The sequence below is a fragment of the Mobula birostris genome, chromosome 21 (genome assembly GCF_030028105.1).
Source record: "Mobula birostris isolate sMobBir1 chromosome 21, sMobBir1.hap1, whole genome shotgun sequence".
NCBI classification, from domain to species: Eukaryota; Metazoa; Chordata; class Chondrichthyes; order Myliobatiformes; family Myliobatidae; genus Mobula; species Mobula birostris.
In genome coordinates, this window is record NC_092390.1 from 55597702 (window position 1) to 55616191 (window position 18490).

The 18490-nt window shown below is 43.2% G+C and overlaps 2 protein-coding genes across 3 annotated transcripts in view; one reads left to right on the plus strand and one right to left on the minus strand.

Annotated features, from left to right (window-relative positions):
- sec23ip (SEC23 interacting protein) overlaps positions 1-5883 on the minus strand; it is a 162802-nt gene extending 156919 nt beyond the window's left edge. Inside the window, exon 1 of the mRNA XM_072239520.1 lies at positions 5692-5883. Coding sequence (XP_072095621.1) covers positions 5692-5812 — 121 coding nt within the window. The 5' untranslated portion in view covers positions 5813-5883. The remainder of the gene's footprint in view (positions 1-5691) is intronic.
- A 74-nt stretch (positions 5884-5957) lies between these two features.
- Positions 5958-18490, plus strand: part of mcmbp (minichromosome maintenance complex binding protein) — a 41490-nt gene continuing 28957 nt past the window's right edge. For both annotated transcript variants that reach the window (XR_011882732.1, XM_072239521.1), the window contains exons 1-2: positions 5958-6164; positions 16476-16561. Coding sequence is in view for 1 of the 2 variants with exons in the window: in XM_072239521.1 (XP_072095622.1) it covers positions 6107-6164; positions 16476-16561 (144 nt within the window). In the remaining variant the exon portion in view is untranslated. The remainder of the gene's footprint in view (positions 6165-16475; positions 16562-18490) is intronic.

The following is an 18490-nucleotide window of genomic DNA, read 5'->3' on the forward strand; positions in this document are numbered from 1 at the left end:
CTTCTTACCTGCCCATCACCTTCCTCTGGCACTCCTCCCCCTTCCCTTTCTTCCATGGCCTTCTGTCCTCTCCTGTCAATGCCCTTCATCTCTTCCACCAATTTCCCAGCTCTTTACTTCACCTCCTGCCCCTCTTCTGGCCTCACCTATCACCTACCATCCTGTACTTCTTCCTCCCCATCCCCAGCTTCTTACTCTGACTTCTTATCTTTTCTCTCCAGTCTGATGAAGGGTCTCGGTCTGAAACATCAACTGTTTACACTTCTTCATAGATGTTGCCTGGACTACTGTTTACCTCCAGCATTTTGTGCAGAGTCTGTCTGAATGTTGAGATTAAAGGTACGATATCATTGTTCAAGAAACATTACGTGCTTTCCTGATGTTTTGGCTCATAGTTCTCATCTAGGATCAACTCATCTCATTAGTACTAATATGAAACAAGTTTTGTGTCTGCCGATACAACAATCTCTAAATACAACAACAAAAATACATGATGCAAAATTCTCAGTCTCCACACTGTAAGCATTTTACGAATGTATCACAGAAACAAATACAAGAGCAAAAAATGCAAATGAGAACTGTTTCCGATTCACAAAAAGTAAATCTAGAAATAAAATGCAAACCTTCAATTGAATGAAAATATAGAGTCAGTGAGGACTACGACACAGAAATAGACTCTTCGGCCCAACAAGTTTGTTCACTGATCCAATACTAATCCCTTATAATTATATATAACCTGTGGACTCACTTTCAAGGACTCTAAACTCATGTTCTTAACATTATTTACTTATTCATTTTTTTTGTTTGCAGTTTGTCTTCTTTTGCACATTGGCTGTCTGTCAGCCTTTGTGTGTAGTTTCTAATTGATTCTACTGTATTTATTTGTTCTATTGTGAATGCCCACAAAAAAAACTCAATGTATATGGTGACATATACATACTTTATTCTCATCAGTTCTCCCTGGAACTCAATGTATATGGTGACATATATGTATTTTGAAAACAACAGGAATTCTGCAGATGCTGGAAATTCAAGCAACACACATAAAAGTTGCTGGTGAACGCAGCAGGCCAGGCAGCATCTCTAGGAAGAGGTGCAGTCGATGTTTCAGGCTGAGACCCTTCGTCAGGACTAACTGAAGGAAGAGTGAGCAAGGCATTTGAAAGTTGGAGGGGGAGGGGGAGATCCAAAATGATAGGAGAAGACAGGAGGGGGAGGGATGGAGCCAAGAGCTGGACAGGTGATAGGCAAAAGGGATACGAGAGGATCATGGGACAGGAGGTCTGGGAAGAAAGACAAGGATGGGGGGGGACCCAGAGGATGGGCAAGGGGTATATTCAGAGGGACAGAGGGAGAAAAAGGAGAGTGAGAGAAAGAATGTGTGTATAAAAATAAGTAACAGATGGGATACGAGGGGGAGGTGGGGCATTAGCGGAAGTTAGAGAAGTCGATGTTCATGCCATCAGGTTGGAGGCTACCCAGACGGAATATAAGGTGTTGTTCCTCCATCCTGAGTGTGGCTTCATCTTTACAGTAGAGGAGGCCGTGGATAGACATGTCAGAATGGGAATGGGATGTGGAATTAAAATGTGTGGCCACTGGGAGATCCTGCTTTCTCTGGCGGACACAGCGTAGGTGTTCAGCAAAGCCATCTCCCAGTCTGCGTTGGGTCTCGCCAATATATAAAAGGCCACATCGGGAGCACCGGATGCAGTATATCACCCCAGCCGACTCACAGGTGAAGTGTTGCCTCACCTGGAAGGACTGTTTGGGGCCCTGAATGGTGGTAAGGGAGGAAGTGTAAGGGCATGTGTAGCACTTGTTCCACTTACATGGCTAAGTGCCAGGAGGGAGATCAGTGGGGAGGGATGGGGGGGGGACGAATGGACAAGGGAGTTGCATAGGGAGCGATCCCTGCGGAAAGCAGAGGGGCGGGGAGGGAAAGATGTGCTTAGTGGTGGGACCCCGTTGGAGGTGGCGGAAGTTACTGAGAATAATATGTTGGACCCGGAGGCTGGTGGGGTGGTAGGTGAGGACCAAGGGAACCCTATTCCTAGTGGGGTGGCGGGAGGATGGAGTGAGAGCAGATGTACGTGAAATGGGGGAGATGCGTTTAAGAGCAGAGTTGATAGTGGAGGAAGGGAAGCCCCTTTCTTTAAAAAAGGAAGACATCTCCCTCATCCTAGAATGAAAAGCCTCATCCTGAGAGCAGATGCGGCGGAGATGGAAGAATTGCGAGAAGGGGATGGCGTTTTTGCAAGAGACAAGGTGAGAAGAGGAATAGTCCAGATAGCTGTGAGAGTCAGTAGGCTTATAGTAGACATCAGTGGATAAGCTGTCTCCAGAGACAGAGACAGAAAGATCTAGAAAGGGGAGGGAGGTGTCGGAAATGGACCAGGTAAACTTGAGGGCAGGGTGAAAGTTGGAGGCAAAGTTAATAAAGTCAACGAGTTCTGCATGCATGCAGGAAGCAGCGCCAATGCAGTTGTTGATGTAGCAAAGGAAAAGTGGGGGACAGATACCAGAATAGGCACGGAACATAGATTGTTCCACAAACCCAACAAAAAGGCAGGCATAGCTAGGACCCATACGGGTGCCCATAGCTACACCTTTAGTTCTGAGGAAGTGGGAGGAGCCAAAGGAGAAATTATTAAGAGCAAGGACTAATTCCGCTAGACGGAGCAGAGTGGTGGTAGAGGGGAACTGATTAGGTCTGGAATCCAAAAAGAAGCGTAGAGCTTTGAGACTTTCCTGATGGGGGATGGAAGTATATAGGGACTGGACATCCATGGTGAAAATAAAGCGGTGAGAGCCAGGGAACTTAAAATCATCGAAATGTTTAAGAGCGTGAGAAGTGTCACGAACATAGGTCGGAAGAGATTGAACAAGGGGTGATAAAACAGTGTCGAGGTATGCAGAAATGAGTTCGGTGGGGCAGGAGCAAGCTGAGACAATAGGTCGGCCAGGACAGTCAGGTTTGTGGATCTTGGGTAGGAGGTAGAAATGGGAAGTGCGAGGTGTGGGAACTATAAAGTTGGTAGCAGTGGATGGGAGATTTTGAACTTTATTCTCATCAGTTCTCCGTGGATTCTATTGCTCATCTACAATGGCCAAGCATCCTATCATGGTGCATATCTCTGAGACATCAGACAAAGCTGCAGCATCTAGAGGAATTCACCTAGTCACACACTTAACTTCACAAGATATCACCCGGGGTTGGGCAGCACAGTAGTGCCGTGGGTAGCACAGTACATGCAACCCAGGTTCAATTCCCTCCGGTAAGGAGCTTCTAAGCTCTTCCCCACAACCACATGCGTTTTCTCTGAGCACTCCACTTTCCACCCCCAGTCCAAAGACAGAGCAATTGGTAGGTTAGTCATAGTAAACTGTGCCGTGATTAAACTAAGATTAAATCGGGGCATTACTGAGTGGAGAGACTCGAAGGGTCAGAAGGACCTATCTCAATAAAAACAAAGAATAGAACAAGAGTTCCTTGTGTCTTTAGGCTGAGGGTCTACCAGCTATCCAGCAGAGTCTGAGATGGAAACCTTTAACTCTAAAACCCCGAAAACAGTATAAAATGTGTTGACAGTAAAAACACATTTGCTCACAAATTGGATCCTACTGAAGTAGGAGAAAGATTAACAGCGTTAACGGGTGGCACAGTAACGTAGCGGTTAGCGTGACACGGGTTCAATCCCCAGCACCATCTATAACGGGTTTATATGGTCTCCCATGACAGCATGGTTCTCCTGCAGGTGCTCCGGTTTCCTCCCGCATTCCAAAGGTGCGCAGGTTAGTAGTAGGTTAATTGGTCACATGGGTTTGCTCAGGTTTCATACAGGTTGAGAGATAGAGCCCTACAGCACAGAAACAGGTCCTTCAGCACAATGACTCCACAACAACCATCTGCACTTTTCTACACCAATCATATTTTTTCCTCCCACTGTCGCCATCAATTGCCCCAAGATTTTACAACTCACTTGCACATCAGGGGCTTAATATAAAGAGACCACATAACTCAATCCTTGTGACTTTGAGATGCAAGAAAAAACAAGGACATCTACAGGAACAGACCCACGTAATGGCAGGGAGAACAGGCATACAGCACCACATGCTGGGACTGAATCCAGATCACTGGATCTGGCTGCACCACTCTCCATTTCTTGCAGAGAAACGTTTGTGGTTAGATGAAAACATTCTGTAAATGGACTTGATGTGTACATCTATCGCTGAATCGTGCAGCACAGATACAGGCCCTTTCAGCCTATCTTGTTCAGACTGACTGTGAGGCCTTTCTATGCTAATCCTATTCAGCAATTCTATCTCACCCACTTGTACTGCCAGCAATCGCTGCCCAACTTGGTGTCGAACCTGCAGATCCTATACTAGCTGCAAATGCCACTTCAGAACCCAAAGAGCTGGAGTGGACATATGGTATCCTTGAGTTTAAAGATTAGATTTGCCCGATTCCATCTGAAACTAAATGTAAATACCTCTACAAATGCTTTTAGAATACGTGATGTTAAATCTTTTCATTTCAAAGTTAACTTCATTAAACAATTAAGAGTCTTAGAGTCATAGAGAAGTACAGCACAGAAACAGGCCCTTTGGCCCATCTAGTGTGTGCCAAACCATTTAAACTCCCTACTCCCATCGACCAGGACCATAGCCCTCCATACACCTACCATCCACGTATCTATCGAAACTACTCTTCAATGTTGAAACTGAGTTCGCATGGACTACTTGCACCAGCAGCCCATTCCACACTCACATGATGCGCTGAGTGAAAATTACCCTCCTGTTCTCCTTAAACTTTTCACCTTTCACCCTTAACCCATGACCTCTAGTTGTAGCCCCACCCAACCTCAATGGAAAAAGCCTGCTTGCATTTACCCTATCTATACCCCTCATAATTTTGTATACCTCCATCAAATCTCACTTCTGTCGTCAACATTCCAAGGACAAGTTCTTTCCATACTTACTAGTTTAACTAGTAGAGATAAATTACATAAATATAGGATAAAAGGTATATTCGCTTGTGCAATACAACGCATTCTGATGACGATATTTCAGGGATCATGTTATTTCACCGACTCTTAAAGTATCAGTCTAACTCCTGTTCTTAAGGCCCTGGACTGATCTGAAAATTCATGCTTTTGAACCAGTGTTAATAACGTTGCTACCTGTGACACAAGTAATGGTACTGCAAATTCAGCATTGGACAACCTGAACAACTGCATCACTCTCCACAGGACATTAAGAATAGAACACGTTTATGCGCTGGAAAATGGCAAATACCATGTTAAAACAAGTTACATAGCAGATTACACACTAAAGCATCTGAGTTGGCCTGTGCTATACAAACTCTTTGACCACGGCTGTTGAATTTCTGGTATCAGTTTCAGCTTGTATCCTTGAACCTCTGACGGAACTTGCACGTCAGAACTCCAGCGTCGCAGACCACTTAATACTCAGTGGCAGAGGCCGCTGTTTCTATCCCATCCCATTTCATTTTAATCAATATCGCAACACTTTGCCTGGGGTGTGTTTAAGCACATCAGTGAGCCAAGATCCAGCCTGCAGGGGTACCGCCGGAGTTAGTTACTGAGGCCCCTCATCACAACACACATCACTTGCCCAACTCTGCCAGCTCCCCACCAACCACCACGGCCACGCTCAGTCACCCACCGGCTGAAAGAAGACTCGAGTCCGGCACCTGGGCCTGACTGACAGGGATGAAGGGCAAGTGGAAGTTAAACTCGGTGTCGGAGGAGAAGAGCAAGTTGGCATTCGGCTTCTTCTCAGCCATCTTCTCCCCCACTAACTCGCTCCGATTTAACACGTCGCCACCGGCTCCGCGGAGCAGAGGTCAAAGGGCAGGCCGTGCGCGCGACGGGGGGGCGGGAGCGGAGAGGACGGAGCTCGGCGTCTGACGTCATGCCGCAGAGGGTGAGAAGACGGCGTAAAGTGACGCGGATTTCCCGCCATTGATACCGCTGGCGGCTCCGGGCTGGAACTTGTAGTTGTCGGGGGGAAATAAAGTTCCCTCGGCCGCCTCCTGCAACCCGGAGTCACGGTGCTTCGCGCCCCGATCTGTGGCAAAATGCCTTGCCTGGATGACTGGGTGAATGACCCCCTGAACACGGTGCAGGGCATTTTTGGTGAGTGTTTGTTTGTTTGTGGCCTACTCCTTTTGAAATTATTATCTCAAGAAAACAAACTCGCCCGCGATCGCCTGTCGGCCCCGGAGACGGGTGGATGCATCCTGCCGGGCCTCCGGCGTGCCGGTGCGCCTCTCTCCACCTCGCTTGCTCAGCCTTTAGGAGAATTGTTTAAACTTGTATAAATTCTTCATCTTTAAGTCTGAAGCAGAAAGCAAATTGCTGGGCGAACTCAACGGGTCAGATAGCATCTGCGGAGCGAAATCGACAGTCGTTTCGGATCGCCTTTAAATATGAGTTGTTCTATGTACACTCCAACTGATAATCTAAAGTAGATGTGTATGTATGTATATATTTGAAATACTAGTGTTTTAATGTGTTTTGTTTATACCAAGTAAATATGAGTTATTCTATGAAAACGCAAACATAATTTAAAGTAGGCATGATATTATATAGGTAAAATATATTGGAAGTACCGGTATTGTAACGTGCTTTGTCATTTATACCAAGTTTTGTTGGGGGGGGGGGTGATTCCATAGGGAAAATCCGTACTAATAAAAAAAATTGGCGAAAAGGATTATGGAGGCACGAAAATACATTATTTCTGATTTTCAGAAGTATTTTGTTCAGTGTCTGATATAGGCAAGGTTGCACGTGGTGGGTTGTTGGTATTGCGGGTGCGCAAGGCGATTCATTTGGGTCGCAAACGACTTTGCGAGTGCAAAAAATACAACGTCGCATTATTCAACAGAAGGGACACCAGAATTAGAGGGAAAGAAACACGATTCGTCTTTTAGTGGGTGATCAGAATATAACTTTTTTTTTAAAACGAGCCCCTTTTCTGTCTGCACTCATTCACCCGATCTGGGTATTTTCATGGTTTCCCATGGGATCTGTTGGGGGGTGGGAGGGAGCGAGGAGGAGATTTCACTGATGCAGCATCTCGGGGCCGGGTAGTTGACAATTCTTCCCCACCCCTACAGATTCTGCTCCATGCACTGAGTTCCTTCAGATTATTCTTGGGATGCTGTTTTTATTTCGTCTTCTGATATCTAAATTCAAAATAAATTCAGTACACGTGTCACTATGTACAACCCTAAGATTCCTTTGTATTCCGCGGGAGTTAATAGTAAATACAAGAAACACAATAGACCCAATGAAAGACCACACCCAACTGGATGGACGAACAAGTAATGTGCAAAAAAAAACAACAAACTGCAAATACAAAAGAAAGAAACGGTGATGATAAATAAATATCAAAAACATGGGATTAACAGTCCTTGAAAGTGAGTCCATGGGTTGTGGGAACTATTTAGTGATGGGATGAGTTAAATTATCCTCTGGTTCAAGAGCTTGATGGTTGAGTGGTTATAACTGTTCCTAAACCTAATGTTGGGGATGCCATGAATCCTGTACCACCTTCCTGATGGCAGCAACAAGAAGAGAGCTTGGCCTGGATGGTGGGGGTCCTTGATGATGTATTTGCTGTTTAAAAATTCTTGCAATGCTTGTAACTAATAAAATCTACCTTCGACAGCACTGTTTAAGTCACTGGAAGGTTTATCTCAAATTTCATTGTCATTCAGCCACATGTGAATGCAGCCAAATGAAACAGTGTTACTCCAGGGCCAAGGTGCAAAACACAATACCAATAGTTATACACTACACAAGACACATATAGCACATGTAAGATAGCAGTAAAATACAGTCGCACAAGTCCCTGGGTCCATGAATGTTGCAGCAGTCTGCAGTTGAACATAATACAGCGTGTCTTCTGCTGAGCAAACACTGGAGGGCAGCACCAATACTGCCAACATGGACGGTGTGCTGCGCTGACTAACATCTCTCCTGGATGGCTGCATACAGGACACTGCAGCTTGAGGGTCACTCCTCACTGTGACTGAGGTCACGCAGCCCCCACCTCCTACCATTTGCCAATAAACCAGTGAACGAGAATTGTCTGTCGCAACACTCACAGTGCAGGTTCCATTTTATGGCTCATTATATCTTGCCATTGTCAATTGGCAGTTGTGGTTTCAGTAAAATAGTGTTTAGTGCAGTGTAGTTTGGATTTTGGTCAGGCATAATCAGATTTAGATTTGGATTTTTTAAAATCATTTGTACATTGAAATATAGTGAATTGCATTGTTTGCCTTAACAGCCTTAGCTTAAAGACGTGCTGGAGGTAAATGTCACCGCACGTTTCAGCACTGACATAGTATACCCACAATGCTTGGCAGAACGACACGGAAAATAGCTCAATCAGTGTTCCTTCTGATACAGGTTTCCCCCGCCATCCGAAGGTAGAGCGTTCCTATGAAATGGTTCATAAGCAGGAATGTCGTAAAGTGAAGAAGCAATTACCAATTATTTATATAGGAAAAATTTGTGAGTGTTCGCAGACCCAAAAAATAACCTACCAAATCATGCCAAATAACACATAAACCCAAAATAACAGTAACATATAGTAAAAGCAGGAATGATATGATAAATACACAGCCTATATAAAGTAGAAATACTTTTCTACAGTCATTGCCGCACTGTGCACCATAGTGAAAATTTCACGCAAGGGCTCTCGGCAGAAACATTCTCTCCAGTAACCTTTAAGCTAAGAAGCTGCCAAATCATACCAAATAACACAGAAAGATACACAACCTATATAAAGTAGAAATAATGTATGTACAGTGTAGTATCACTCACTGGAATCGGGAAGACAGCGCCGAGCACACTGATGATGGTGTGTTTGGCTGAGTCATCGGAGGTTGGGTTAGTGTAGTGGTCCCCAACCTCCAGGCCTGGTCCGCAAAGCATGCAGTGGTGCAGCGGTACTCGGAACGCACCCAGCACATCTTTAAGAAAAAAGCCAAAATAAACAAGCTAGCTAATTACGTGCCACCTGGCACGTAAATGTCGGCCCAGATTAGAGGCGATGCAATCAGCAATCTTGGTCATGGTATGCCAAAAACTCTTCAACATCATCTTCGTCAACTTCCACAAGCCAAACTCACTTTGTTCTTACTTCATTCACCACGATCGAAACGCTTAATTATGTCTAGTTTTACGCTAATTGTAACACCCTTACGAGCTCTTTTAGGCTTTTCTGATACCTTAGAACTCATCTTGCTAACGGATGCTCAAAATAAATCAACATAAAGCACAGATACTTACAGGCACGAGTTTAAGCAATGCCAGCTAGAATGCAGTTCCGGAGGAGGAGCTTGGCTGTTCGGGCGCACGCTGCCTTTCTTCGCGCGCTGCCCTTTTTTGTAACAGTGAAGTTTCGTAAAGCGAACATTCGAAAAGTGGGGGACACCTGTAATGTAGGTTACTAGATTACATTTGAGTCATTGTAGGATTTGCCCATTGCCAGATTTGTTTGTTTTCTGTGCACAATAGGCACAAAACTGGCCAAAAGTTTGGAGTTGACATGCCTATATTGGTGACTACTTCTGGAAATTTAACAGAAGCAGTTTAAGGGCTTGGTTATCCTAAGTCGTCATGTCAGCCTCTGCTTCCATCAGAGTTTGCAAGGATTCAACAGACATTTAAAACTGACAAACTTCTATAGTTGTCTGCTAGAGAGTATATTGACTGGTTGTATCATTGCCTGGGATGGAACCACCAATGCCTTTGAACAGAACAGAAAATCCTACAAAAAATAGTGGATGCGGCCCAGTCCATTACCGGTAAAGCCCACCCCAGCATTGAGCAAATTTACACAAAGCATTGTCGCAGGAAAGCAGCATCCATTCTTGTGAACCCCCACCACCCAGGACATGCTCTCTTCCCGTTGCTGCCATCAGGAAGAAGGTCAATGCTCACCCTCACCAGGTTCAGGAATAGTTATTGCCCTTCAACCATCAGGCTCTTCAACCAAAGGGATAACTTCACTTGTCCCGTCGTTGAAATGTTTCCACAACAATGGACTCACTTTCAAAGACTCTTCATCTCATGTTCTCAATATTTATTGTTTGTTTATTATTGTTTCTTGTTTTATATTTGCAGAATTTGTGTCTTTTGCATGCTGGTTGAGCGCCCAAATTGGTGTGGTCTTTCATTTATTCTATTATGGTTATCATTCCTTTATGGATTTATCGAGTATGGCTACAAGAAAATGAATCTCGGAGTTGTATATAGTAACAGAATTACTTAAATTTTGAACTTTTTGTCCCTGTGCTATGAATGTCTGATCTTCTATGAGTCACAGGGCTCTCTGATTGAGAAACAACTCCTTCCATTGTGGTTTGGGAAGGTGTTATCATCCTTTTTAGCTTTAAAACTAGGGAACAGTGGTAATCATTTGAAGAGAAGATGGTAATTGTATTTCTCAGTGCAATCTTAGTAAAATATTGAACCATGAAAGATTGGCTCAAAGCGTTTATTGAAAGTCAGTTTGGAGCTACCTTTTGACATTTAATTATCCGGTGGATTTTGGTTAATTGGACCATCAGTTGATCAGGGCAGCTGCTTATTTTGGGTCAATTCTTAAAGAACAAAAACAAATCAAGAAAATCACCAGTTAATTGGGACAGGAGACTGTTGCCGAATAGCTTCTAACTAGTGTCAGTCTCGTGAGTGTCATGTGGCTACACTGTGCCTAGAGAGAACCAATTTAAAATGGCTTCAGTAGTGTGTCGCTGATAGTTGGCGAGTAATAAGCAATAAGACAATTCAGTGCTGTTTTGCTCATCATGGTTTCAAGCATTTAGGCTTGGAGATGCTAGAAACAGCCTGGGACAGAAATGAAACTATTTCATTACTTCATCAAATTAGAAACTATAAAGAATTTGAAGGTATTGACAATCATCTTGAATGTTACAATGAAAATGAAGATCAGAATCAGGTTTATATGTGACATGAAATTTGTTAACTTAGCAGCAGTTCGATGTAATACATAATATAGAAGGAAAAATAATTGTTTGAAGGCAGTCCGTATATTGAATAGATTAAAAATTATGCAAAAAACAAAAATACTATATGTTAAAAAAAGTGAGGTAGTGTCCAAGGGTTCAATGCCAATTTAGGATTCGGGTGGCAGAGGGGAAGGAGCTGTTCCTGAATAGCTGATTGTGTGCCTTCAGGCTTCTCTACCTCCTACCTGATGATATCAATAAGAAAAGGGCATGCCCTGGGTGCTCGAGGTCCTTGATAATGGACACACCCTTTCTGAGACACCACTCCTTGAAGATGTCCTGGGTACTTTGCAGGATAATACCCAAGATGGAGCTGACTAAGTTTACAACCTTCTGCAGCTTTTTATGATCCTGTGCAGTAGCTGCCCCCCCCCCACCCATACCAGATAGTGATGCAGCCCGTCAAAATGCTCTCCACGGTACAGCTATAGAAGTTTTTGAGTGTATTTGTTGATATACCAAATCTCTTCAAACTCCTAATAAAGTATAGCCGCTGTCTTGCTTTTATATAGCTGCATCGATATGTTGGGACCAGGTTAGATCCTCCGAGATCTTGACACCCAGGAACTTGAAACTGCTCACTCTCTCCACTTCTGATCCCTCTGAGGATTGGTATGTGTTCCTTCGTCTTACCTTTCTGAAGTCCACAATCAGCTCTTTTGTCTTACTGGTGTTGAGTGTCAGGTTGTTGCTGTGACACTCTACTGGTTGGCATATCTCACTCGTGTACACCCTCTCGTCACCACCTGAGATTCTACCAACAATGATTGTATCGTCTGCAAATTTATAGATGGTATTTGAGCTATACCTTGCCGCACAGTCATGTGTATATAGATTTGGAGGGTGCATCCATTGAAAGCATTGTTTGAAGGCAGTCCATTATCTGCACTAGTTGTCTATGCTGATTTTGTTCGTTTATAGTTAATCAAAAGTAGATGAATTCCTCCATCGATAACTGTTACGAATTAATACACAGTTTTATAGTACTGCTATAGTATTGGTAATGTTCTTATTTGCTCTGTATTTTACTTAAATAAACAAGTTGTTACTCAAGTTTGTCTTTTTTTAAGACCTTTTCAACTATTTACATGAAACTTTAGCTCATTGGGGTAACCGCTTAATTGGGCCAAAATGTACTGGTCCCCCTGTGTCCAAGGTAGCAGTTAACGCAGCACTATTACAGCTTGGGACGTTCTGGACTTTGGAGTTTGATTCCGACACCATCTGTATGTCCAACCCAGGTGCTCCAGTTTCCTCTCACAGGCCAAAGATGTACCAGCTAGTTGTTGTAAATTGTCCGGTGATTAGTGTTAATCGGGTTTGTTGGGGGTTGCTGGATGGTGCAGCTCAAGTAACGGCCTACTCTGTGCTGTATCGCTAAATAAATAAGTAACTAGAATTCACTGTATATGCATGCTATAGCTATTGATGCAATTTTGTTTTACAGTGGTGCTAGAGAGTTTGTGAACCCGGTGAAATTTTCTCTAAATACATGAACAAGTAATTTTTTTTGGTGTTATTTATGTAGTTGGGATCTCTTTATCTAGTTTTAGTACTTGTGTGAAGATCTGATCACATTTTAGGTCATATTTATGCAGAAATAGAGAAAACTATACGGGGTTCACAGATGTTATGCCTTGAGTTCAAGAATGCCATACCAGCACTCTGGGCTCTCTGGGCTCTGAAGTGGCTTTTGCAGCCAGTGTAGGATCTGCAGACCCAACAGGTTAGACAGCGATTACTGGCAGGACAGTCCAGTGATAGTTTGATAAGTGGTGTACTCCTTCAAGTATTGACGTTATAGTCCTTATGAAGGGTCTGGCCCAAAACATCACTGTTTATTCTTCTCTATAGATGCTGATGGACCTGCTGTTTCTCCAACTCTTGTGTATGTTACATTACAGTTTTGAGTTTTGCTGCTGAGTTCTTAGTGCAACCTTAATAAGTGGGTTAAATTTCTTCCAAGTACGTTTTGAGAGCATCGTTGAGTTTTCTGTCTATAACAGGCTCCCAGTCTTTTTTGTGCCATTGACCAATACCATTAAGCAAGGAGTCCTTGGTCCCCTGGTCGAGAAGATAATCACTTGCAATTTGAACAGAAAGGTCTCAGACATAGTGGCAAATCTATTTTGGGGTATGGAGTGGACGTGAATAAATTGGTCTGTCTGTCAGGACTGAATATATGTTAGGATATCGATACTGAACACACTGGCCTGGGAAAGAAGGCTCACGTTGGTTTGTTGGTCCTGCAAACTGGTTTGGAAGATTTTGCACAGATAAACTTGGTTGCATTTCCCCAGCTGTAGTTTGTCTATGTGGAAAGTAAAAAGTTAATTTCTGCAATGTGGACTAGGGTCTATGCACCAGGTGTGAGGTCTTGTTATTCGAACACATTATTTTGCTGAAGAAGAGTCTTGGCTGGAAATGCCAACTGCTAGTGCACTGTAGACGTGTCATACTTCATATCAATGTCTGCCTTCACTGAGAGGTGTTTCCTGAAATATGAGAGACGGCTTGTCCTGCGTCTTTATTGTTAGAGGGCATAGTTTTTTAGTGTTCGTTTATAACTCGACAGAGTTGTAATAGTGTCATCTTGTAGTAGTGTACAAGATGACACTATTACAGCTTGGGCTATTACAAGTCAGCATGACATTAATTCAGCTTGGGACATCAGAGTTCAGTTCCCGTGCCATCTGTAAGGATTTTGTGCGTTGTCTCCATGACTGCGTCTGTTTCCCTCGAGTGCTCTGGTTTCGTCCCACAGTCCAAAGACTTGCTGGTTAGTAAGTTAGTTGGCCATTGTAAATAGCCCTGTGATCAGGCCTATTGAATAGGTGGGTTGCTGGGCACTGTGGCTCGTTGGGTTGGAAGGGTCTGTACTGTGCTGTACTTCTAAATACATAACTATTAAATAAATTACGATGCACAGATTGAGTGGACAGGCAGAGACTTCTTATCCCATGACAAAAATGACTAATACCAGGGAGCATAATTTTAAGATGGTTGGTGGAAAGTATTGGGGGGAGGGGTGCCAGAGGCAAGTTCTTTACACAGAGTGGTGGGTGCATGGAACACCCTGTCAGGGAAGGGGTAGAGGCAGATACATTAGGTGCACTTAAGAAGCTTTTAGATAGGCACATGGATGGTAGAGAAACAGAGGGCTGTGTGAGAGATTAGATTGATCTTGGAATAAGTTAACAGGTCGGCACAACTTCATAGGCTGAGGGGTCTGCACTGTGCTGTAGTCTGTCTTCTATGAAAGATCTGGCAACAACTTGAATTGTAGCTTCATGCATCAAATATTGTCTTTGAGTGCTGAAGTTGTGGCTGAATTTAGTTTTGAATTGGATTCTCTGTAGATTGAACCTTGTCCTGGTGGTCCTGTAGCTTTTGTTTTAACCTGGTTATTGCCTTCGATCCCAACGTTATCCTCCACCCATCAGTGTAAATCCTGGCCTAGGCTCATCACACCTCCTGTCTCAGTGACCCCCGTCTGTGCTTTCATATATTGTGTTGTTGAGGTGTTTCTCTTCCATCTCTGCAATAGCTGTCTTCTGCTCCCCTTCATACAGGGGCAGAGCCATAAGGACATTCTTTGGTTTGCTCAGCTGGTATCTCACTTTCTGTTCCACTCATCCCTCAAATATTAATGTGGGATGAGGAAACATTGCTGAAGTGTGTCTTAATTTGAACTTTACAGCTGAAAACCTCACTGCTGGTGAATGGAGAGAACAGGTGGTGGAAAGTACCAGCTTGTACTAAACCCACTAACTGGTGCTCGGTTGGTATCTTGCTGAATTAAATGCTTGTGCAGGTGCTGTTAAATATGCTGCCTTCCGCCCTCACCACCCTCTCAGATTTCAGTCTGTGGCTACAATATTCCCTGAATGTCAGATGGACCAAGTTTAGGAAGACTGAAGATGCTTTTCGGCTCCTGCTGTTAATTCTATACTGCTCATCCAATCCCAGCCACGATTATTTATGGACTGTTTGTGTTAGGGAGAGGGTTGAATTCTTCCTTAGACTCCTCTAAGCCTACACTTATCTCTCCCATGAGAAAATGTTCCTTCCTATCTACCTTTATGATTTTGTAGTTACACCTTTCACTGCCTAGACCTTGTGCTCTTCAACGTAGAGCACAGCACCGGAATGGGCGTTTGTCCAACCCTGATGCCAAATGAAACTAATTCCATCTGTTTGCATATAACCCATGTCCCTCCATTCGCTGTATGTTATTGTACCTTTCTAAATACCTCCTAAACATCACTCTTGTAACTGCTTTAACTATTGCACACCGCTCACTGAGACAGAGGGACACCATTCCAGACACTTACCAATCCCCTTATTCAATGAAATAATCATCTTTCCTCCAAAATCTCTTTTAACTTTCACCCCATCTCATCTTAAAGCTTTGCTCTCTGGTAATTGGCATCTGTACCCTCTGGCCATTTAGTCCAGAGATTCCCAACCTATCTACACATTTTATGTACTTCTCCCTTCTGCGTTCTGTGCTCCAAAGAAAACAATCCAAGTTTTACTGCCCTCTCCTTATAATTAACATACTCTTAACCCAGGCAACATTGTGGTAAACTATTCTAACAATTCTTCAGTTTTTCCACCCATTGGCTGTTTGTAGGCTCTGTTGTGTGGGGTATTTTTTTGGTGTTTCATTATTCTGTGGCTGCCTGTGAGAAGATAAATCTCAAGGTTGTACATGGTATACGTACTTTGAACCACCCTGTCCATTGCCACCACATCCTTCAGACCAGAACTGCACAGGATACTCTGAATGTGACCTAACTGAAATGTTTATGCAGCAGCAGTATGGCTTCCTTATTTGAATGCTCAGTGCCCCTGCCAATGAAGGCAAGTGCCTTTGCCACCCTGCGCCAATTTCATAGAGCTGTCAGACTTGGACTTTAACACCATAAGACATAGAAGCAGAAATTTGGCCTATCAAGTCTGCTATACCTTTCAATCATGGCTGATCCTTCCTTCCCCTCCTATAAAACCTTAGATTCCCCATGCATTAATGTACTAAATGGTCCTACTATTTTCTATCTAATTTCCTGTTCTCTTGCATTGACTTCCCAAAGTGCAACACCCCACACTTGCCTGCTTTAAACTCCTAATCCTCTGTCCATATTTCCTACTCTCTCCAGAAGTCCATAATAATTAAAGTCTTCGTTAGCTTGTATTGGGCCACTATCCTTTGTCCATGTTTGTTTGTGTGGTCTGTCTATCTGATAGGTGCATCCTGGGACTGGTTAGACTGTGATATAAATGCACCTGTTTGCTCAGTTGGCATCTTGTTATGTCGTTCACTCAGAACCTTTGCAAATGTTACTGTGGGATAAGGAACCATTTCTGAAGTTGTGTCTTGATTTGAACTTTACAGCTCAAAGTGGCGCTGGTGGGGAATGGGAAAAGAAAGTGGTGGAGTACTTCAGAGAGAAGTTGAAGGAGACGACAGCAGCCAGCTGGGTGAGAGATTATTTCTTTGTTTATTCCACCATTCCTTCTGAAATAAACATAAGAATTATTGGAATAGTGTAATTTAAGACCTCCTCAACATATTCAATTGTATAATAATCGTAGTCACTCTTGCCTCAGACCGCTCAAGTGCATTTGTGAGGCTGAATGTACAATGTTGTGCAATAAATCAGGTAACTGGTGACAGTGCAATTGGATCAACTAATGCTTCGGAGGAAACGCTCTGAGAATGCTCAGTATATTTCGTGTAATAGCAGGCTTGGATCACATTAGTTTCCCATACTACTAACATAATTTGTACTTTCTTCTGACAGGTATGTGCCACTAGTAATATACCACAAGGCTAAATTGCAGAAAATGCTCTTTTAATATAGGACCCACAGAAAGACTGATTGAATCAAAGGAACTACCAAACCAGTCCCATTTTTTAACTCTGCTGTTGTCTCACTTGATTTTTTTTGCTTCATTTGGCTGACATAATTTTTGGCTGCGTATGTAATTAGAATGATTTTCCTTTTAAGGCCAAAATATTTCCTTAACTCGCATTTAAAGGTTATTGCGATGCACTTGTTTGGAATCTGACATTTTATTTTGTTCTCATTAGTAGTATTAGAGGGCGACTTGGTAGCATAGCAGTTACTGCTATGCTATTACATCTCAAGGTGACAGAGTTCAGAGCTCAAGTCCAGTGCTGACTATAAGGAGTTTGTACGTTTCTTGACCATGAGGGTTTCCTTCAGATGCTCTGATTTCCTCCCACAGACCAAAGACATACCTGTTAGTGGGTTAATTGGTCATTGTTAAGTGTCCTATGACTGGACTTGGGTTAAATATACATGGGATCTGGACAGTGCAACTTCTCGGGCTGGAAGGACCTTTTTTCAAACATTATCTCTAAATCCGGCATTCCCAACCTGGTGTTACAGACTCCTTGCTTAATTGCTTAAAGCAAGTTGGGAACTCCTGATCTAAGTAAATAAAAAAGACATTTGCACTTGTCATTTCCTTTGGCAACGTGCTTTAGAGCCAGATTTTATAATAGGGTATTTGGGAATTTGAGATTTGAAATTTGTTTCGTTGTGTACCCCTGCGTAGGAGATCTGACACCTTGAGTGGGCAAAAGAGTTCCTGTTTATAACAATGGAAATTGAGTACATATCTAAGACCATATTTGGAGTACTGCATATGGTGTTAGATTTATTTAAGGTAATACATTGGAACAGGAATCTGATAAGAAATGAGTGGACAATGGAAGAAAGGGAAGGAGAGGCACCGGGGGGGGGGGGGGGGGTGATAAGCAGGTGAGGAGAAGGGAAGGGGTAAGAGGGCAGGGACAACAGGGAATGGAAAACAGAAGGTGGGGAGAAATTACTGGAAGCTAGACCTTTGTGCCATCAGGTTGGAGGCTACCCAGATGGAACATGAGCTGTTTCTCCTCCAACCTGAGAGTGGTCTTATCGAGGCAGTAGTGGAGACCATGGACGGATATGTTGGAATGGGAATAGGGATTGGAATTGTAGTGGTTGGCCACTGGGAAATCCTGCCCATTGTGGCAGATGGAGTGAAGGTGCTTAATTAATGAAGTAAAATTTAAATTTGTATATCAATATAAACAATGGCTAATTCAATGCCAAATCATGTACATAAAACAAAAGATGAAGAGAAGGGAGAGGCATATTAAGAACAAGAAAGAAAAAGGACTTTTTTTTAGAATTACAGTTTTTAATTTCTAACAATTGTTTCATTAAACCTCATCGGTTCAATTTTTAAGTAGCTCTGTGACATCTAGCTGCTGATGTTTGGAATTTGGTGCGCTCCATTGAATAGATCTCTTATCACCCTGCCTCTGGACCCCTCGATTTCAACCAGTTCAATCTGATGTGCATACATTTCCAAAATCTGAGAGGTGAAAAATCTGTG